Below are 24,101 nucleotides of genomic sequence, written 5' to 3' on the forward strand. Positions count from 1 at the left end.
CAGTACTTCTGTCAAACAGCAAATAGTACTGCATACATAATGATAACCCTGTGTTAATACAATTCCACACATACTTATGCATTCAGTTTTAAAAAAGTGCAGGATATGATAAATTTGCAAATAAAATGTGAAAAATTGTGTACAATCTAAAAAAAAAAAATACAATTGTTGCAAGTAATTGCACACTGAAAGTAGACAGATATGCATAAAATCATATTAAGAACATGGTCGAAATTCCAACCACTGCAGGTATTATCGTTGAGGACACATGGTCGATATTGTAGGAACCAGCAGCGCTCGGCAGCAAATAACATGCCATTTGAAAAAGTCCTTTGTTTCACTTTGTTACCATATAATATTGTTTATTATTAATAATCAATATTCTGTATAGCTTTTAATTGTTGTAATGGTGAATTATTAGTATTGTGGAAATCTGTAAGAGTAAGGGTATTGATTCATGGTAATATTGGTTAATTCCAAACCATTACAATTTGGAATAAAAATGATTTTTTTCCAAATCTACATTTTTGCTACAGAAACAACCATACTTCCATTTGAATCTGAAATATTAATTAATTTTATTTTCGAGTTCTCATAAATCTATACTGTATGTTGTATCATTTTAGAATACGATGTCAAAGAGCATACCTATTTGCACTTTCAATACTTTTTTCTACAACACACTTAATTTTTTGGTAGATATTTGAAAGCAGAACAAAAGGTGAAGGTAGAAGAAAAAGAAGAATCAGATAACGAAAGTGTGGCAAGTGAAGAGTTTGATGAAATGTTGAACAGCCTCCCTGAATATAAAGGAAGCGATGAGGATATTGATGAAGATAATGATGAATATAGTGATCAGGATGTTGCTGAAGATAGTGATCAGGATATTGCTGAAGATAGTGATGAAGATGTTAACGCTGAAGATAGTGATGAAGATGTTAACGCTGAAGATAGTGATGAAGATGTTAACGAGTTATCAAGTAGTGAGAGTGAAGGTGCGTTTAAATATATTATGTATGAAATTAATGTTTTAATAATACTACTAACAAATTTTTACCGCAGATGTGAGCACTTTTTCTCAAATATTTTGAAAAGTAATTCAAAGGTGATTATTGGAAATGTGCCTAATGCTGTACTAATTGACACTGATATTTGATTTTTCACACTAAACTATTATTTATTACAAATGCTATGACCATAAGATTAAACATGATTCTGTTATGCATTTTAAAGCAAGTTGCATTTGGCAAAATTGTCATTTAGAAAAAGAAGACATCGTTTCACTTTATGTAGTGTAATATATTGTATTGCTTCTGCATGTCCACACTCAAAGCCTTTAATAATGAGAAACATGTATAGTCTTTTGACGTAAGTGTTAAGTATAGCTAGTTTTACGTACATTGTCGGTCCCGTTTGACTGAAATTAAATTTTCAAAATTATTCATTCATACATGTAAATTATCTTTTCTCTTTTCAGGTGAAAGTTGGATGAAAAAGAGCAAAGACAAGTTAAATAAAATGGTAAGATTTAACCCATCTACATACATACAAAGGTGCATAATTTATATTAAATATGAATATTTTGCAATGTAACTGCAGTAATTGAATTTAATTATTCAGTCAATTTTGTAACATTTAAGAACATAATTTTCACCTTGTAATGTATGTTCTTACATTATTTTTATGCTGCATTTTTTTACTGCTGGGTTAGCAAGAATGAAGTGTCTGATGGCCACTTCTGACACTGGCCAGTCTCACTGACTGGAGGTATTAAAGCATGTGCTTTTTTAAATTAATAAATAAATAATAAAAATATCATAGGAGACATATTTTTTTATTTTATGACAGGACTCTCAGTAATAGTGAAGTGAAAGTTAATAAAGGAAGCACAAAAAAAAATTTAAAAAAATGTTATTTGGAAGATTCCTATAGTAACCACAATAATCCAAAGTGAATGAAGAAAAAAATATGTGTAGCACTTTTATGTTCCTACAATTGAGTGAAGTTGTGTTAAAAATAGTTCAATACTTTTTTTGGGGGGGGGATATTAAAAATTAATAATGCACAAATTATTTTCTTCTGTAAAAATGCTATTTGTAGAACTCAGATAGTGTTAATACCAACACGTTTCCTTCAAGATCACAATTTGGAATATAGTGTGATGTATTATTCTTAAATTGCATTTTGCACAATTTTGGTTCCATGATATGAATTAGTTATGTCACTTATTATGTTGTACATATAAACAGAGTTGTGAATGGCACTTCCACCTTTACATTTTCCTTCATTTTATGTTTTATCACTTTGGCACCCTGAAAACATAAAATTGAAATTTATTTAGAAAATAGTGTAAATGACTTTTTCTTACTAGAACAAATTAACAGCATTTAGAAGCAAGTTACTGCTTGTAGAAATATCAAAGCAGTAAAATTGTAAATGATTTTGGTGCATGTCAACATGACATTATTAGTGATTAGTGACTACTGTTGGATTAAAAATTATAGATACTAGAGTTTGGACTACAATTAAAAATTAGCCAGTAGACCTGCATAAAAACAAGTTACATCAAATTTTAGCTTATTCAATTCTGTGTTAATTTATGCTAACCAATTTTTTTTTTCGAGTATGTCTTCTATTTGTTATCGTCGTGAGAACCAAGAAATTACTGCTTTTTTTGGGTTTTGCAAATGATCGCCCTATTTGAAATTCTAGAAATTAAAAACTGGTGGTCCGATCATGATGAAATTTTAGTATGGTGCAGACGGAAAGGTTTTAAACAAATTCTTAATTTTGAGATTTTTAAAATTTGTCAAAAAAACCGTTATTTTCAATTTTGCGACATGTTTTCTTGGTATTGGGTAGTCCTACAAATACAATATTGGTCTTGTGTTGAAGCCCTTTACATCTGTTTTTGAAATTCATTATCATTGTAATTTCACATTGCGAAACCGATTTTATACAGATTTTTATTCAACAGAGTAAAGATGTACGTGTAACGTGTCAACACCGCACGTATTGTCTCGCTGGGGCAGCCCAAATTTTCCACGGTTCATGGTTCAACGGACATCACTGTGTGCAATGTTGCCATGTTCCGCGTACAGCTTTACTCCGTTGAATAAAAATTTGTATAAAATCGGTTTCACAATGTGAAATGACAATGATAATGGATTTTAAAAACAGATGCAAAGGGCATATTGTATTTGTAGGACTACCAAATACCAAGAAAATGTTTCGCAAAATTGAAAATAAAGTTTTTCTGACAAATTTTAAAAATCTGAAAATTAAGAATTGTGTTTAAAACCTTTCCGTCTGCACCATACTAAAATTTCATCACGATCGGACCACCCATTTTTAATTTATAGAATTTCAAATAGAGCGATCGATTGTTTGCAAAACCCGAGAAAAGCAGCACTTTTTTGGTTCTCACGACGAAAAAAAATAGAAGACAAACTCGAAAAAATTTGATTAGCATAGATTAACACAGAATTGAATAACCTAAATTTTGATGTAACTCATTTTTATGTAGGTCTACTGGCTAATTTTTAATTGTAGTCCAAACTGATCTATATTTTTTAATCGGACAGTAGTGCTGGTTCATTTAATATAATTTACGTTGATGACATTTTTACTTTCAGAAACATATGAAGACTAAGAACTCATTGAAGTCATCTCTCTCTAGTATGTTTGCAAGTGCTGAAGAGTATGCCAGCTTGATTGAAGCTGACTATGCTCAGCTTTCTAATATTGATCTGTCAGGTATGGTAATTGTGCAATTTTACTTACAACATACCATGCATTTAAATTTTGGAAGCTATTAAAAGTCGTTCAAGGTTGACCAAGACTTTCATTTTCACAGAGGAAATGGGAAATCCGATAGCCCCATCAGCTACCTCCCCTCCCCCAAAGTAAATATATAATATAGTTGAGAAAGTAGCGCAGTCTTCCCTCCCGAAGCTGAAAAAAGAGGGTCGTGTGGGTTCCCAACCCTGACGTCACTCAAGGGACAGAACTGACGCTGTCACAGAAGTTTCTGCTTGTTATAGGATCTTCATTTGTGTGAGGGAACGTGAAAGTGCCTTGTGTTTTCTTTTTCTGTAGCTCTTGTGTGATAGTGGAGAATTTTTTTCAACAACAATAACATTTCAGGAAAATGCCGCGCAATTGTGCTGTTGCTTTGTGCCCGAACAACGCAAGAAATACAGTAGGACAGGCACATATCCAAGCAAAAGTTTTCGGTTTAAACTAGATAAAATGAGGATTTTGGTTTCTTGTTGTGTGAAATAAGATAATGTGACGATAATTTAAGGAGAGAAATAATTATCAAGGCATGATGGAGAATGTTCTGTAACCCTGTTATTGATAATAGCACGCATCCAAATTGGGGTATAGGGGGCTTGACCCCCCCCCTCTCCAACAAATTTTTCACTTTACATTAGATAAAATTAGGCTTTCGGCTTCGTCAATAATATGACTGAGAATGTTCTATAACCCTGTTATTGTTACTAGCACGTATCCAAGATGGGGATCAGGTGGCTCGAGTCCCCTCAGGTAATTTTTCAGTTTACACTACATAAAATTAGGTTTTTATCTTCTTGAATAATGAGACGATAATTTAAGGAGAGAAATACTTATGAAAGCAAGATGGAGAATTACCCTGTTGTTGATAATATTGCACGTAAACTTTACTTGAGCTTTCAGTGTTGTCGCAGTGAACTTGAGCACTATGTAGAGACTTGTCAGTATTTGGAAGCTGCACAACAAAGGTAGCTCCACACGTAGGGCGATTCGTTGTAATTTCTAATCTCTGGAAGATGCGAGAGGGAATGTTCTTGAATAAGAGTAGTCGAACTACTGGCAATATCTATGAATCGTTTATCTGCGGAACATTCTAGAATATAATGTGGATAACTATGCGTTAATTAGAACCATTCCTAAATATATATACCATACCTTGGATCCAATGAGAAAAATTGCGTTGTTTCTGACTTCATTGCCCTTCAAGTGTTCAATTCAAGGACTTGTTCATGATTTATTTGATCTTGTACAAGGCCCTTTACTTCAGTTTCCAATACGAAATCATAAAAACTTCTGGGGACTTGATTTCAAAAAATGTGTCCAAGGTAACGAGTGGCGTTCCCAGGATTTTCGGAAGGGAAAGTGGTTACGTATACTATTTTTGGTGGTCAGTCCTCATTTTGCCTTCTTTTCCTGTCTTTGAAGTTCAAATGGGACTATGACCCCACCAACCCTCCCTTGGGCACATCATTGGAGATAAATAAGTAAGCATTTAACCATATTGGGAGATGAAACATTAGATGTGTTGGGAACGGAAGGGTTTTCACTGTGCATTAATTGTTTTGCGATCCAACTGTATTCTAGAAGACTTCCTTTGTTTCGTGCCGATGTGTGAGACTGCTGAAGCTGTGACAGACAATTTTGAACACTTGCTAGTGCTTAGGCCTGAATGTAAACAATTTGGTAGGTTTCTGCTTTTATAAGAGCTGCAAACATGGGAGGACAAGACATTAGTAGTGTTCAGGCTCAAATCAGAGAGAAATATTCAAGAACTGTCTGTGTCCAGTTCACAGCCCACAGCTTGAATCTCGCATTGTCGAGTGGATTGTCCATCTCGTGTATGTGTAACAGCTTCGTAAAAGCACTTCTGGTACACAGATGGTGTGATCCTGATCAGAAGAAATTGATAAACACACATACTGAGATGGTTCCTGCACACAAAGTTATAGCATGGAAACAGGAGTCGAGTGGTAAAAAATGACCCGATTTCACGTTCTGATTAAAATGAGAGCCTTAAACAGTGGCGACGATTTAGGGGATAGTTGCTCCCCATTTTCTTGCCTCCACACTATGTCCTCTTAATGCTAAGCCTTGTCTATCAAGAGAAAGCAAACTTTCCTCGCAACCCCCCCAGTTTTAGAACCAAATTGCCACCACTGGCCTTAAACATACAATACCCCTTAAAAAATGGTGTTCACCCACCTCCCCGAAAGAAATTCCTGGATACGTGCCTGGGTGTAAGCTATTTTTCATTCCTAAAGGATCCGATTACGTGCAAGATGTGGGTTTCAAAGTGAAGAGATTAGATCCTGTTAACACCAAAACAGCGACAGTGTGCTCATCACATTTTCTGGATGCCGATTACGAACGGAACTTAAAAGCAGAACTGCTGTAGACCGCAGCTTAATAGAAACGCTGTACCATCTTTAAATTTGCGTGGTTGTGTGGTGAATTGTAGTAGTGTTCAATAGCCAAATGGCATAATTGATCGGAGTTTACGTGCCAATAAACGTCAGATTCGAAAGCGAGCAGTGGACAGACAGAGTTCTCTCCTCGCAAAAGAATTTACATGGCACATAATTCAGAGACTTTGAGTACTGGAAATATACCCAATATAGCCAATCTCCAACAAGATAGTGTGTTGGAAACTCTGAAAAAGAAATTAAAATGTGCTGAAGAACAAATAAAGAAACTGCAAACACTGCAGGATAAAAGTGCTAAAAAAGTTTAAAAAAAAAGGTAAAGTGCTCCCCTGTGCATAGCACCACGCCATGAAGGTGTATAGGGGGTGTGGGGGTAACGCCCCACACTTTCTTGATCCGGTTGTGAGTGGGGGTGATGTGATCAGCATCACGCCTCTGACTGCCTTTACCCCCCAGGGTTTCCCCCAGGTACCCATGTTATTCGACGCTGGGTAACTTGTGGATTATAAACATGAAGTTGTAATATCTCGGTCCCAGTGATTTATCCACAAAATGTTTTAAAAAGGACAACTTTGTGGTCATTTTGGCTCTAAGTATAACTTTTCACCCCCATAAACACGAATTTACACCGCTCAAATAGAAAATTCTGAACAAACCTCTCTGCTCCACCTCCGAGCCGGCTTTCCTGCTTTTCATTACATGTAATTCTATTGATAGTTAACTTTCAGCGACACAGTTTACTAGATATAGTCTGCTCTATACATATACATTTATTTATACACACACGCTAGAACATTCATTCGATTTTAAAACAAATTTATTTCCGAAAACACGGAAGAAGTGTGAATTCCTATGCCATTGCTGATGCTCGTCTTTGACTTGTCCCGTGGCTGACGTCGTCCGTGGAGGTTTACGAATGGTTCCGAACGCCAGACTGCAGCTCTCTGCCCTCCCCCTACCCTCCCCCCTTTACGCCAGTGGGTACATTACATCCTCCACACCTTCATATTTTGTTTTTGACAAAAAAAGAAAAACGAAATTTCAAAAAACACATTGTAGTGTTAATATTTCATGATTTTTGAAAGGTGTGAGTTGCATTTTGCTACCAAGTTTTGTCACGAAATAATGCAAAATGCGAAATAAACTCTTAAACATGAAATTTAGGGTCTGAATTATCCAGAGAGTTATGCAATTCATGGAAAATTGATTAATTCTGCTGTTAATATTAGAGAAGCAAAAATGTACTCCTTTACACAGGAATTAACTTGATACTCTGATAATTACATAAATGTGCTATTAGAAGTGAAATGTTAGTTTTGTGTAATAAGTGTAGTTTTTAAATCAAATTTAGGGTTATATTCACAATTTTAAAATCAAAATGTATTTTTATATACACCACTTTTCACCTCTATAACACCGCTTTTGAACCCGAAATTGACTTTGTTTTTGTAGCCAAATTTCGCTTTTTTATTTACCAAAATTATGTGCCTCTACCTATTATCATGCTACAGTTAATCATCAGTTTTTAATGCAAAGAAGTCTCAGTCAACCTGGAATGACTTTCAGTATTTATATAAAATTAGAGTTGCAAAAAAGCTGGCTGTGTTAAATGGATGTTTTTTTTTTGGGTAAAGACTGGATTTTTTCCTTTTTTTTTTACCAATTACAGCTAACCTATTTCACATGAAGTTACTGTTATGAGTTTACAGGTTTGTAGTGAAATTTTCAACTAGCTAAGAAAAATGTACATGATGTAGTAGCCAAAACACAGATATTGGCCAATCCCAGTGGACACACATTGCATAGTGGTTAAGATACAATTTAAACCCTGGCTACAGCACCTTGAATAATGTAGTGTGGAAAGCGACCCAAGAAACTGGTTCCCCAGAGGGATGAGGAACATAGATGGCAGTGCGATCAATCTCGGTGCTAATTTTCTTATGAAAGTAATGTGGCTTTGTTAGTTTTTGGAATATATTATGTAGATTTGTTTGTCTTGAAAGGCGGTATGTGAATTGATGGAAACAGTTATATTTGTGGAGTGATTTGCAGTCACGAAATGACATTAATTTGGAAAGAAAAGTAAAATAAAATTAATAAATAAATAGTATGCGTAACACAAGAAGAAACATCGCAAAGTGATTCCGGATGTCAGGTGTTGGATTGTGTACTAGAGTTTTATTTTTCTATGTTATTAGAATATAAATAGTATCCTGAGAGATATTTCATACCGAGGCGACAGACTACAAGTGTCGCTTGGAAGCTAGCAGTCCTTAATCAATGCAGCCTTTCGAACCGTAGACACACAAGCTCTGACTGCACCGTTTCCTCAAGGAGATTTTACACCAAAGCGAAATGCGACAAACGATACGAGGATTTCACACCAAAGCGACATGGGTCCTTCGGTCCAAGGCAACTTTCACACCGAAGTGACATATGTTGCTTGGAAACGAGCCAATCAAGAGCAACATTTCACATCGTAGCAGCATGACGGGAAGCACAGGCCAGCGTTTGGTTGGTGAAATCCTCAAGCGATAATTGTCGCGTGCCCCTTGTCGCTTTGGTGCACAATCTCCCTAAAGCAAGACACTCATTGCATTGCGCATGCGCGAACAACAAACCACGGCAACATGTTGCAAGCTATTGAGGAAATGGCCCAGTTTGAGCGACGCACAAACGACAAAGCGACACGTGTGACTTATCGTGTCGCCTAGATCTGTTGTTGTAATGTGCAGTTTTTCATGTCGCCTACCTCGGTCTCAGCACCCTTCCTTTAAGGAGCTTTCCGACCGAAGTAACAAGTAGCACGCGAATACGCCATATGAACATGTCGTTTGCTGTTTGGACCCTCATGGGCAATGAATGCTATTTTACAGTCTGGAAGTGTGTGTCACTAGTGTGACAGTGTGAACATCCCATGTCGCTTGTCCCATTGGTTTGAAAGTTGCCTTACACTCATGTTGATGACACTAAGAAAGTTTTGTGGGATTCCCCTTGTCGTTTCATGCAATCATCATTATCATCATCGCCACAATTAGTTTAAAGCGGAAGAAAGGAGACAGTAAATATTAAAAATACAAATGCTTCAGTGTGTATATCTTTAAAAGAAATTATGATGATGATGATAATAATGAACCTAATTCATACACAAAAATTTAGTTACCAAGAGCATTCCATGCGTAATTTTTCTCCCGTATTATTAACGAAAGTATGACGATAACAGGACGTGGTTGACTGTCTAGAATGTTCGTTAATATCTTCGCGACCACTGTACCAAATATCATAGCAATTATCACATTCATAGAAATGCTTCATGTAAAAGAATCAGACGTTGCAGCGAAAACTCCATTTACTTCCATTATAAGCAGTCGAACACCAAGCACCCGGGTCAACACCAGCGCCTCTAGCGGATCATTTTCGAGTGGAACCAGCCAGAGTGCGCAGAACTGTGCCGTTTTCCACACTACGTTATTCAATGCGCTGTACCCTAGCTAACCGGGGAGGGAGGGGGTGGGGTCTTGCAAGCCCACCACCTCAATTTTTTAGATCTTTCAACTGTTTTAAAATAATAAATTACATAGTTTTACTAGGATGTTCCCAATATTTCTTTATTACTTTTGTTCATAAAAACATAAATGTAATGTAATTAGGAGACAAAATGCACTTGGTGGGCATATCAGGCGCCATCTTTGAATGTGTCTTTATTCGAGACACTCATGCCAGTGACAGTGTACAATTGGTTGGTAATGATGGTAATTATTATATTTAATAAACAAATACACTTCTGCAAACTAAAAGCATTAATAAAATAATATTAAGGATTTTGTGAGTTTTAGTGATTGTAATTATTGTAATTAATAAATAACTGCTTATGTAATCAGCAAAGGAAGCGGTGATTCAATAATAAAATGGTTTCTTGAATCTTAGTGATAGAAAAAAAGGGTGGGTCTGTGAGCCCCCCCCCCCCCCCTCTATGTAAGTTTCTCATATGGCACTGGTAAGCTAGGGTTAAAACTAAAGGTATAATTCTGATGATCACATCTGACCATGAAATGGACTTAGAACAAGCTTTTACATGTTTGTAAATGTTGATGTCATAAAATATGAAACAAATGTTAATATCAAAATATTCAATGTTTCGGGACAATTAAAAATCTTTACTGTTCATAATACATATGCAGAAGTGTATGTATTATGTACATTTGTTTATATATCCTGTTTGACAGAGCTTTGAAATGGAAGCCACACGTGGCTGTTGGAAACCAACTCTTAGATGTAAATGCAACCTTTCAAACAGAAGCAACATAAGCTGCAAGTGTCGCTTGTCACTTGGCCTGTACAGTTTTCTCAGAGAATTTTCAGACCGAAGCAACAAGTGACACGTGTCACTTGGAAGCAGACCCTCAGTAATACATTCAACCTTTTGAACCGAAGTGCGACAACGAGCTAAACATGTCAGTTGCATGTTGCTTGGACTATACTTTTTTCTCAATGGTGTGGATCATGCCGCTTCGGTCTGTTGTTCTTGTATGTAGAGTGAATGCTTTGCTTTATACTGAAGGAGACTGTGTCGCTTATCATCTGTGACTTCAGCCTGAAAGATCCTTCAGTGGCACACATCGTGTCGGCTCGGTCTTGTTTGTGCATTGTGGTGAATGCTTTCTTGCTTATAGACTGAAGGGGCCCATGTCGCTTGTCACTTCAATGTTACACCCCACACTGTCATGTGTTGCTTCCATCTGAATGTTCGCCATACTTAACAAGATTGTTAGTTACTTCACCAGATTAAAATTTAATTTAGCCTGTAAATCACAGAAAACAAATTGCAAGTACTGTCCGAGAAAATTATAGCGTTTTGATAGAAGGTTCCTTTTATAATCATGAATGGGTCTCTGGAGTGGCATAAAGTAATGCTGTTGCCCAGAAGGGGTCTGAGGTTTTTTTTTTTTTTTTTGCTCCATTTGTGGTCAGTCTTATTTACTTCTGCTTCAGTTTTAGTGCCAGTGTTTTTCAACTGCCGGGCCGCAAAATGTCCATTGCACCCAGGGCTTGATGACTAATTTAAATCTAATTTTATATTTGACAGCAAGTCTATACATAATTGAACTATGATTATGCCATAGTTGATATATTAATATTAATTAAGGCTGCATATTAATTTCCATATAAACTTTAAAGATCAGAAATGCATTTATGAGTGAAATTTTTGGATTCAGGGCATCAACTTGTAAGAAATAAATTTACTCACTAGTTGATCTGTGACCAGGTTTAGCGGCTATTTAACCAAATTATACATAATGTACTGGAAAGCCAAAATACAAGTATATTTTACTGAACACAAAATTTAATGTAGAGAAATTTGGTACTAGATTTTCAAAAGGTAGAGAAGTATTTTCTTTTTTTTGCTTCGTGTACGTGTAGGAATAACAATTTCAAACATTGGAAATCATATCATATCGTATACTATTAGGTTCCATTAAACACACATACAAAACAACTCTAGTTATGTACATATGTTTATACTACATAGGTATTTTATAAGCCTATGGAATTTGAAGATAACACTTGGAAAGAACCACCCATTCAAAAATGCCAGCTTTCTTGAAAACACTGTTTATGGCTAGCTACAAATTTCATATTGTAAATTGTATTTTATATTTAGAAATGAGTGTCTATTTTACAGTAGGGAGATAAACAAAAAATATGGAACAGGAAAAATACTGCCAGCTCCTGTATTTTCATTGATTGGAGACACTTTTGTGAAAAAGGCCAAGAAAAGCCCAACCAAAAAAGCCACGGAAAAAAAATCCATTTTTTTTCCCGACCACTTCCAACTCTATTTAAAATATGCAATGATTGTGAAGAGGCCATGTTTTAGTAGTAATATTGTGTATATGAACTCTGGTTTTGATTGTAAAACCTGTATTCTTTATATCTTATTTAAAAAAGGGGCAGTGTCAGTTAATTGTTTTGCAAAACCAATATTTTCTAAAATTATTTTTTATTCTCTATGAATAATATGTGCTGTATTGACATTGCATGAGTTGATTAACAAATTTCAGTATAAACTCAATACAAAGAAGATATTTATTGTATTTCACAACCTATAGATAGATGTTTTACAAATTAATTTTAAATATTTAAAATACGATCTGTACTATTTTCTAGCATACATATTGTATTATTCTTTATCTATTAAATCCCATTACTTCTTCAACAGGTAAAGGCAAGGTGAAAGACAAGAGGGACAAGACTAATAAGGTGAGTTGCAACAGTCTTAGATTGAATATTTGAAATTATATGTTTGAAAGTTAAAAATGTTCTGATTAAAAGTAAAGAAGTACATTAACAAAACTCAATTATTGCTTAACCACAGGCTCCTTTTGTTGGGTGCCATCTACTAGGGTTACATAATTCCATTAACAGCCTTTTCTCACTGGAGTGCAGATAACCTTTTTCTGAATGCAACCGAAAAGGATCAATGAAGGTTAATGGATCACTGAAGGTTTATTGTTAATTTTAGAAGCTGTTTTGGAGGGTGATCACTAGAGACCGGATGTTTAGGCACTAAAAACATAAAATAGGCAGGCAAATAAGCACTTATAATTTTCAAAATAGGCAATAAAAAAGGCAATTAAATTTAACTCAAAATAATGAAGATAGACATACAAAAAGGAATAGGTGTTTAAAAAAATATAGAAACATACCTGTACATTCTTTATAGTTGCTTAAAATAAACCAGGAGCTCATCATTAGAGACAGCAGTCCAATATTGTACTTAATAAATCACTACAAACAGGAGTCATGTCAGCCCAAAATTTTCCATTGTATAATGGCTACACACAATACTCTGACAAAAGAAATTGTTGGCTACTTTCAACCAGTATGTAAATTATTTAAATATACACTTTATCACTGCACACAGGGTTATTTCAGTTAAAAAAATTACACTATATATTCCACACAGCAGTTCGAACTAAGAAACTGTTTACATTCATTTCAAGTTTGTACTGTATGGTTTGGCAGTCTCTGAATAAAAAGCACTAATTGCAGTTGCACGTCACAACAAGGTATTTCTTCAGGTGATCAACCGACAAGTTGATGTCTGCGATCGGACAACACATTTTTTAACTAACTAACTAACTCTCTAGCCTTCTTAAACCCAAAGGTTCATGGCTGCAGCAAAATTGAAAAAGATCTTTCAACCTCCACAGATGTTACCGGAGCATACTTAAATCACGCGAGAACATGTGGATCTAACTCAGTTTGTATATTTTCACCTTTCAGAACTTGTTGAATTGCCCTTAATTTGTCCAAGTTCTTATTAGCTGCAATAACTTGCTGACATTTCTCACGAACAGCCTGATCTTTAGCACCTGGTACATCACAAATTTGGTCAACTGCAGAATGAAAACGGTCCATAGAATATATCAGTGTTTCACTTCTCTCTTCCAGTAATGTTATTGTGTGTGGCAAATTTGAATGATGGGTGGTGATGAATCCTAAGTCGTTTCACACAACAAAATTTTTCAAAAGACACTGTGTTACGTGAATTGATGTTGCATCATCTTCTGATAGTTGGTCGCGTAATATACTGCAGCAGATATCCAAGTACCCCATCTAGTTAGTATTGGCTGTGGAGGCAAAGCAAGTTCAGGGGCTGTTTCTTTAAACAAAAGAACCCGGGATGGTGCTTTGAAGAATATTTTCTTAGCATTGGAAATTAAAGAGTCAACTTTGGGAAATGAAACACGAATTTCCTCTGCAACTCGATGGAGAGCATGCGCGAGATGTGTTATGTGTAGCATAGTGGGGAAAATAAACTTGAGGGCCGTTGCTGCTTTTTTCATATATGGCGCTGCATCTGTTACAAACAAAAGCACATCTTCATGCTTAACACCATCCGGCCAAAGCAAATTTAGTGCGGAAGTGAACAACTGAGCAATTGCTGTACTATTAGTTTTTTCCAGTTGCTCACATGCAAGAAGAAATATTTTGGGCTCTACATTGTGTTCCATTGTACCAATTACAACATTAGCAAGAAACCTTCCCATAGCATTGGTTGATTCATCAATAGACACCCAAATTTTTTTCCCCCTAACTTCGTCCCTAATTCTTTCAATGACATCCATGTAACTCCCTTCGACGTAATTTTTATGCAATGTTGACTCATTCGGCACATGTTCACCTGTGTACTTCGATAGGAATCCCCTTAAAGAGGCATTCTGCAATTTCCACAAAGGAATGTCTGCCTCTATGAATGCCTTACACAAATCTGCAGAAAACTGAGACTGCCTAGAAGAAATAGCGTATGATGTAATTACCTAGTCTGGCCATAAATACTGTTACACACTATTTTGTGAATAAATGTAATATGGTTTCAAATTTTTAAATGTTCTTTTGGTATGTTACACTTACATATATTACACAAATAGCACCAATCAGTTTTCAAAATGCCCACTTTTCGCCCTCACACAGGTGCCACGTCCCTCGCGTAAACACCTACCAGCTTAGCACAGGGGAGAGACAATGAGATACCTCTGGGCACAGATCAGGGTTACTAACGCTACAAATATATGGAAAGAAACAACAGATTTAACCCACTACTGAGGGTACAATTCGTACTATATTCTTGATTAATTATGTACAAATATTAAATAACTTTTGAAGTCTTTTCATACAGTAATTTTCTTCTATTTTTATTTTTTATTAATTCTAACCAATCTTTTTTGGGCTTCTTCTTCTTCTTCTAATCAATATGGCATCATCTTCTTATGGCCTCTTCTTCTTATAATCAATATGGCCTCTTCTTCTTATAATCAATATGGCATCTTCTTCTTATAGCCTCTCCTTCTTATAATCAATATGTCATCATCTTCTTATAGCCTCTTCTTATGATCAATGGATCTTCTTCTCCTTGTATTTAATAATTAAATTGCCTTCTTCTTGCAATTAATAAGGCTTCTTCTTCTTATAATCGCTAATACTCGTTCTTCTATATATTTACATCTTTATTCCTCATCCTTTCGTTACTCTTTATTTACATCTTTTGTTTCGTTCCTTGATTTTTCTAAGGAACATTTTATATCCTTGCTATCTGGATTATTCTTTGTCCGTGGATCATTAAATGAGCTTCCCTTTATATCTTTGTATACACTCCCTGGAACGGTATGTATATCTATATGCTGCAACTTATATCCACGTTCTTGTTTAGAAAGTCGTGCAAAAGACCCAGTAGATCATAATTGATAATTGGAGGTTGTATTATTTCTCCTCCTTCCCTTACTCGTCTTGCCAGAATAGATTCTCTTGTTTTTCTACCTCCTCTCTTTCCTCGTTTCTTTGGCATACCAATTGACGTAAATATCGATCTTCCAAATAAACAAAGAGAAAGGGGTTAGTTAAAGATCGCCGCCTGGCCGGCGCTAACCTTAACTTGGAGCTACAATGTATGCACCTCCAAATGTGCTTGGGTGCTGCCGTGAAATGGCGCTACACCTGGGGAAAACAACCCAAAAGCCGCATGAAACTCTCAGTTCGTGGGAACTGTAATAGACACAAAATCGAAATTGCAATTCGACTTCTTTACTTTTGTATATTAATTGCATATGTCATTACTGAATGATAATTCCCCTTTTCTCCTTATTTATATCCTGTTATTATTTTAAACTTATTTATTTATTTCCTTATAATTAGTATTAATATATACAATCGTTATTTCATCACATCTGCTCTTTCCGTTGTCTCTATTTACAATCGTATAAGTTCTCCTGGGTGGTGCCATCTCTTACCCACTTTCCAAACTTATTTATGCAGCATCTTTTATAATCGTTGTTCCTCTTGCATGCTGCCATCTATGGTCCTTTATTTCAAAGAAAAGCAACGCAGTTTGTGTACGTGACACAGGCTCAAAGTCTCCCTGGCCAGGCATCTATTGCAGCACGGATTGTCTGGATGGAAAAGTCCGCGCCTGCTGCTATCGAGGAGCGCTTTTAACCTTCACTTATAGGGTGCCTCTTCTTGCAGACAGTCCCCTCTACCTCTGGGCACGGTTTGTAGTCCAAGGTACTGAGATCATGGCTATCAGATGGACAATCAAAAGTGGAGATGAAATCGAATACACTGGTCTCCAGCCACCGTCGCGCCATCCTTTCCTTATGAGCTGGGGCAGAATATTGCTTGAACATCCAGGATTCATTGTGAAACATTGTTTGGATCAGCAGTGTCACGAGAGGGTCCAGGACATTTTCCACATACACTTTCGCATGGCTTTTTCTCAAAAATGAGGCCTGGTTGAACTCTCATAGTTCACCCCCCACCAAACCATGACTGAGGAGGGCTGGTGGCATCTCTGATTTTTGGGAATGCTCTCACAAACTTCTCGAGAGTTTGAAGCACACACCCTTTCATTTTGGCAGTTAAAACTTTATTCAGTGGTGAACAATTACTTATCAGTGAAGAGAATCCTGCAATGCCCATTGGCAACGTACCGCTGCACGAGCCATCTCAATTTCAGTTCCCTCTGCTTCTTCACTTGGGGCATCAGGAAATTTCCAGAACTCCACCGGTAAGCTCCAATTCCAAGGTCCTCATTAAGTACCCTGAACATTGATTGTTGTGAAATGTTTAGCTCCTGTGCCATTATCACTTGTTTCATTGATTGTTGTGAAATGTTTAGCTCCTGTGCCATTATCACTTGTTTCCGGATGCGAGCCACCACTGCTTTAACAGCCTCTGCTGTTCATACGGTATGAAGCCGACCAACTCTTGTGCGATCTTTCATGCTACCAGCCTCAGTGAATCTCTGGATTGTCTGATACACAAATCTTTTGCTGTTCTTCAGGGTTTTTAGGGCATGGAAAATCTGTGGGTGACTTCCCAACCATATGCAGAGCAATTACGGTTACTCTGTTTTCATATTCACCCTGCTCCATGCTAATCACAAGAAGATACACGCTTGCTCTTTTCCAACTGGACACAACGGTCAGGGGGTGAACTTCAACACAAGCATGGTTCATGAGCCTGACTACCGGATGTACAGTCCAAGTCGAAAGTTTGTAACAGTATTTATGGCCAGACTAACTTATAATATAACACCGATCCATCAGTTGTAAACACACTGGACCCGAATTCTTTCACATAGTTGCTCAATTTGGTTCTCAGAGAAGATGCTTCCTTGGGCATTTCTACGAGTAAAAAGCACAAATACACACAAAATTTCCACCACAAACCACGAGAGAGAAAACTACAATGATCCTTTAAAGAGCTTTCTCCAGACTACGTGCACCTGTGGAATGCAACTCAGATAGCCAGCCCAGGGAAGTGCGAGGGGAGAGGCCAATCACCCCCTTGGCGACATTCTTCCAATGAATCTGGGTGGAGCTTGACCTTGAGCAGGCCATTCAGCTTTCTACTGTAAACTGTTATTTTTAAATTTCTTGGAATCATCAAAAACTAATCCTGGGAACAGGAAATTGTATGCACCGAGTTCAGTCATGTCCCAATTTTAAAGAAAATGCCTAAAATAGGCAATATCTGCCATTTATGAAATAATATAGGCAATATCGTATGAAATAGGCAAAATTAAATTGCCTTTAAATGAAGCTAATTCCTCCCTCCTGGCCTTCGCAACATTCGTTTTCATCATATCTCTAACAGGAAAGAATAGGCATCTTGCCTAACATCCGATTTCTAGTGATCACTAATTTTGCACAGAAAGGAGGGGATCATGTCTTTAGGAGTTATCCCTAATTCCTATTTACTCTTTATGTTAATTGGCGATTTATGATTACTTATACATTTCAGAAGTTATCACTTTAATTGTGGATATTAGGATTAGGCATCATTCACTTTTAAACGAATTGACGATTTATACAGTGGGACCCAAATTATGCATTCACCATTTTACATTTTTCTGCATTATACATTCAATCTTGATGGTTCCAACATAGCAGAATGATATAAAAATCTTCTCAATCTTACATTTTCCCACATTTTAAGTTTTTCAGCTTGGTCCCCTGAAAAACGTAAAGTCAAGGTTTCAGTATAGTTGTTTTAGGCATCATAATGATAGGAAGGAAGATGATTACTATTTACTTGAGTTATTTTACAATTTATAGGTCTGAACATCTCTAGGGTGATTGCTTAATTCTAGGTCAAATGGATGGGAATTATTGTTAATTACGGACAGTGTTAATCCACCCATGGTCTGCCAAATAAGTAAATTTATGTATAAGTACCTGCCTCGTTGACAGAGTGTGATGATTAGTTAACTTGCAGTCTCGTTACCTCATCAATTTTTTCTAATCATAATTCATCCCCATCATCACAACTTAAAAGAGGCAGCCTAAAATTAGGAAACTACAAAGAATATATAAATATCACAGGCCTTGATTAACGTAATACTCTGCTATAGTTTGGAATTGAAGTGAAATTGTTATTTTTCTTGTTTTCAGAAGCAGAAAAAGACAGATGACTATTTGTTCTCTGGCGATTCCAATGTGTTTGCGTCTGCGGAGGAATTTTCCGAGATGCTTCAAGACAATGACCATCCTGGGCTTAAAATAGCTGGGTCGGAGCAACTTTCTAATAGGGATCAGTCAGGTAAGGACACATTAACATTTTTTTTTTTTTTTATATGAGTGGTAGTCAAAAAATGTGTTTCCCTGGTATGTCATCTGCAGGAATTTTTATTCTACAGATAGAACATAATATAACAACATAGTATGTACAGAAAGAGGTATCCTTCCACACTACTTTCGTGACAGTGCCTACGCACATTGATGCACAAGTATGAAGAATCACTGCAAGGGAATTTTTTTGTAGAGATAGAATGTCTTGATTACAAATGAATTTGTGAGTGACTTCTTCAAAGCAGAGTAGAATTGGAAGTCACTGGGTGCCAGAAGTCACTGGGTGCAAAATAGCCTGTGCGCTGAAATGCCAATAATATCAAAATCAGTCAATCAATTGGAACTGCATCATTTGCATCGACATTATGTCAGAAACACACACTTCCACCAGCTGGTTATCAATTTTGGCACCAAACATTCCGTGCCATTCGTAGCGAACAATGGCCTGCATTTCATCCTTTGTGCACAATTGTAACACACCTCTGCTCATGCCTGCCAGCCACACCTTGCTTACCTCTTCCTTTCTTTAAAACAGCACCATCTCGGTCAAGGTGTGTCACAAAACGAAAGTGGAATGATGCCTGTGTAACCACAACATATTGCCAACCGAACATCTCTTGAGGTTTCTTGGAATAAAAACATGGAAATCATTTGTTCAGCTATTCCTTGTAAATTAGTGCATAGGATAGGATATTTTGCAATTGTACTGTTGCATTTGATAATTACAGTGAGAATTTATACAATCTTTTTAAATTTAATTTAATTTTATTTATTTATTATTTTGATATTGCATACATCACCTAGTGCCTGGCACTAGGATCACTCAGCATGAAGGCCAGCCCATTATCAACAATGATAATGTAAAGGTTCTACAGTTGAATCCTCTATTTTTTAGTGTGCTCAAGTAGTTCTGTATAACCCCTGTATACAAAGTGGACTTTGCAACAAACTTGTTCAGGCTGCAATTATACTGACTGATTGCATGAAGTAATTATTCTTAGTACACTTTCTACTAGAAATTATTTACGTGCACCAAAAACATTTCATGAAATGATGTCCCTACCCATTTATTATTTTGTTGTCTTACATACATATGCAAGTGCTGCATTTACATGTATGATTTGATTGATTTGCTTTATTTTACTTTGCTTTTTGTGCCACTTTTGGCTAATTTGCGAAGATTCGGATGAGTGATGAAATTCATGAATGGACACTCATAAACATCCATCCCAGGCCAGGATTCGAACCTGGGACCCCTGGTGTTGTGCTCCATCACAGGGGCTGACTACATGTATGCTTTATGTGTGATAATTGTCAATGGAAATATATATAAAAAAAAGATGGTTCTGTGTGAGAAGCCATGGTGAACACTGTGTGAAAAGCCAAGGTGGACATTGACCACTTTGAAGAATACATGCAGTTGAGTTCACAAGGGGGAAAAAATATTTCCGCTCCTGTTTTTGTAGCACTATCCAATGGCTCAGTTACAAATCTTCAGAACACAAATATTGCATGTGTTTTATATGTTACAGAAGGTCGTTCGGGATCTCTGAGGACAATGTTGGAAGGGTGATAAGTTCATGAAAACCCATGTCGCCACCAACGATCATGCTCAATTGGAAAACCAGCATTCCACGGTATAGCCCGACAACGTAATTTCCATTGCAACAGACTTTTCCGAAGAGTTATCATGTCCAACTTTTCCCACTCCTCCTGACAGGCTTTCCAGAGGCCATTGAGAGTGTGTGGACGTCTCTTTCCTAAGGCCCATTTTAGGAGTCCAAATGCACAGAAGTCCATGGGTGACCCATCTGGCACCTTGACCGGAATGTCGCTGTAAGGAATTGCACGGATGCCAGTTTCCATCTCCATTCGCTGTAAGAACAGACGAGTCGAACGGGAGGTATGGCTGGATGCTTTATCTTGGTGCACCCAGACCTGGTTTTTGGCCCCCCCATACAGTGCCGGGATATCTATGTTATAAATGGGTGTTAAAACCTCATCCTGATAGTACGTGGAGTTCACCTTCACATTATTAGCTACACAGCGAATTGCTAGCTTGCCATTATAGCAGTATCCAGCGATGATCATGAAACCCCGTGGAAAACTTTCCTGGCATTCTCGATACAATGTTTGATGATTGTTTTTGTCGCGAGGGCGGTAGTAAATCACGCGGGGTTTGTGACAGTCACTAAGGTAGACATATGCTTCATCTAATGTCACCACATTTTTCCATCTCTCCCCTGCAAGATACAGATGGGGGACAAAATAATACGAACACCTGTGAAATTAGAGAAAATCTTTATTAATATGGGGTTGGACCACCCTGTGACTGAAGTACACTTTGTATGCGACGTGGGATGGACGCATAGAGGTCATGCACAATGTTTAAGGGAATATGGAGCCATTCTTCCTCCAGAGCAGTCTCCAATTCCGAAAGTGTGGCTGGAGGCGGACTTCGAGCACGCAGTTTGGACTCCGAATATCGCCACAAATGTTTTATAATGTTCAAGTCAGGAGACTGTGGGGGCCATTCAAGATGTCCTACGTCATCGTCATGTTCTTCGAACCATGTTTGGACAGACCCAGTAGTGTGGATAGGACCGTTGTCGTCTTGAAAAAGCGGCCGCTCCCCAGGAAATAAAATCTGGACAGAAGGATGGAGATGATCCCCCATAATGCTCCGATAATGATTGGCGTTGATCTTCCCATGCAGAAAAACAAGTGGGCCCACACCGTGCCAAGATATCGCACCCCATACCATAATGGACCCACATCCATGCGTCACAGTCGGCAAGAAGCAGTCAGGATGAAACGCATCTCGTGGCGTTCTCCACACATAAACGCGCCCGATGGTCTGAAATAACGTGAATGTTGATTCATCAGACCAGATGACTTGTTGCCACTGCCGTGGGGACTAAATTCTGTGAGCTCTGCACCATTGGCGTAGCTTGACAGCATTACGTGATGTCACCAACGGCTTACGAATTGCCACTCTGCCATGAATGTTTGCAGCATGGAGTTCCCTTTTGACAGTTTTGGTTGAAATGGGGTCCTGGAGATGCTTGTCCATTTCAGATGTTATCTCAGATAACGATTGCTTGTGCTTTCGGGCCACTATGCGCTTCAACACCCTCCTATCCCGAGCAGCAAGCTTTGTCTTTCGTCCACTGTTGTGCTTTGAAGACGCCATCTTACCTGGTGTTGTGTACGCTGTCATAACGGCTGATACTGTGTTCCTTGCACAATCCACAGGGTTTGCTGTTTCCATCACCGTGGCTCCAGCTGAACGTGCTCCAACAATCATGCCTCTTTGGAACTCTGTCAGGTCTGACATTGCAGCGTCTCTTGAGAGCGTACGATAGACGCATGCACCACCAATGACTGCAGTTGACAGACTAATACCTCCCCCTTCACGGCCACTAGGTGGCAGACTTCAGTGCCAGGTGGTGCTGCTGTACTGCCGGTGTGAAATGTGGCATACTTTTCACAGGTGTTCGTATTATTTTGTCCCCCATCTGTAGGTCTCGTAGAGCTTTCTAGCGTTCGTGCGACGTTCCGCAATGTGACGAGGCAACAGCTTGTGAACTCGCCGCTTATGCCGCATTTCTAGTTGCAGGTCCTTCTTGTTTATGGTGTTCACTGTTGACACAGACATTCCCAACTTACGTGCGATACTCCTTTGGGGGGCAGGGTTACCACCTGACACAAGGGCCTTCACTTTTCTCACTATGTCCGGTGTACGACTCGTAGCTGCTCGTGGATTTGCCTGTTTCTTCCCCTGTGGAATTAGGCCCAGTCGGCCTTTGCCTTTTTTGTTCAATACCGCACCGATCCCGTTCTTCGATATCACAAAACCACGCTTCTTGCACATTCCTTTCATTGCCGAATAGCATCGGAAAGGGCTGTTATGTAGCCCTCCCAGTATGGTTCAATTTTCTTCGGCATCGTTGTAGGTAAATGGCACAACACTCTGCACACGCTTTCTCGGTACTGACGTGACTCAGCATGCACCATTTGGACGGACTGACGTTGATAACAGCGCCGCCAGCGGCTTTCAAAATCGTCACCAGAGATCCCGAATAACCTTCTGTAATTGTTGGACTGTGCCAACTTGCTTTACTGCTGTCTTAAGCTGTGAGTTACTGAGCATTGTTGTGCAACTGAGAATACTTGCTTGTGAAGACTGGCCTTGAGAACAATAGTTATCTAAATTCAGGATCTGCCATGAAAGTCTGCTCCCATCAATTTAATTTAGCCTTATTCCACTCCTCAGATTTTGTTTCTTACCATGAATAAGTTGCAACTTCCTCTCAGTAGTAACAATAATAATGGTAAAACAGTTCTACATTTTCTAGAAAATGGTATGTTCCCATTTAAACTGGGCAAAAGGTGCACCTCCATCTCAATCTTAGTGACTCAGTCCTCATATTCCTGAGATTGCTAGCCTCCAAGATGGTGCAGTGGTATCATCGCCGCCTTGTAATCAAGGGATCCCAGGTTCGATTCCCGGTGGAGGCATATAGTGGTTCGGATCCCACTTTTAAGCTGTAGGTCCAGTCCCAATTAGCCTTACTGTGCATAAAATGGACTTAAAACCAACTCAATCAATCAATCAAAATCCTGAGATTGCTGTGCCATTCCTGGTACTAAATTATAGTGATTGTTAATGTTTTATATTGACTTAATGTTTCCTTCTTTCTTGCAGGTAAGAAACAACTGGAGTGGGAAATGAAGAGAAATAAGTCATTTGAAGGAAGAAACAACAACAACAACATGAATAGAAAGAGGAAATTTTCAAAAGGAAAGAAGACTGTAATTCACAGCAAGAGAAGGAAGTAATTTCACTACACCATAAATTTGTATATAACAATTCTCTTACTTGAATAAAACAACTTCTTTTTCTAGAAAGTTGAAGGTAAAAAAAATATCCTGGAAGGTATTAAAACAGCTTGTGAAAGCAAAATAAAACATTCTTGTTCTCACCTGCTAAATTGAAAATTTGAGTTTGGCAAAGAAAAAGCACCAAAATTTCCAACTTACATCCACAATTGTGATGCTTTCATGATTCTCTGTTATGATCTTAACTGGGAATTTTTCATTAAGCTACACCAAGTTGCTATATACGAGGGATGATCGGAAAAAAATGTTACAAAGCATATAACTTTTGTTTTATTCACTGTAACGTAACGAAAATTTATGTGTAAATTAAAAACATGTTTGTCTTGTTGCGAGTTTGAGGACTTTGGAT

General features: G+C 37.7%; 1 protein-coding gene across 4 annotated transcripts in view; it reads left to right on the forward strand.

Annotated features, from left to right (window-relative positions):
- Positions 1 to 23,850, forward strand: part of LOC145978923 (CCAAT/enhancer-binding protein zeta-like) — a 68,193-nt gene extending 44,343 nt beyond the window's left edge. For 3 of the 4 annotated variants that reach the window (XM_083111907.1, XM_083111906.1, XM_083111908.1), the window contains exons 12-17: positions 700 to 995; positions 1,478 to 1,521; positions 3,636 to 3,756; positions 12,439 to 12,479; positions 18,674 to 18,821; positions 23,559 to 23,850. In XM_083111907.1, coding sequence (XP_082968033.1) covers positions 700 to 995; positions 1,478 to 1,521; positions 3,636 to 3,756; positions 12,439 to 12,479; positions 18,674 to 18,821; positions 23,559 to 23,692 — 784 coding nt within the window. In that variant the 3' untranslated portion in view covers positions 23,693 to 23,850. The remainder of the gene's footprint in view (positions 1 to 699; positions 996 to 1,477; positions 1,522 to 3,635; positions 3,757 to 12,438; positions 12,480 to 18,673; positions 18,822 to 23,558) is intronic. The other variant, XM_083111909.1, reaches the window with a different exon arrangement.
- The last annotated feature ends 251 nt before the right edge of the window (positions 23,851 to 24,101 follow it).

The sequence above is a fragment of the Lepisma saccharinum genome, chromosome 25 (genome assembly GCF_977018435.1).
Source record: "Lepisma saccharinum chromosome 25, izLepSacc3.1, whole genome shotgun sequence".
In the NCBI taxonomy this organism is placed as follows: domain Eukaryota; kingdom Metazoa; phylum Arthropoda; class Insecta; order Zygentoma; family Lepismatidae; genus Lepisma; species Lepisma saccharinum.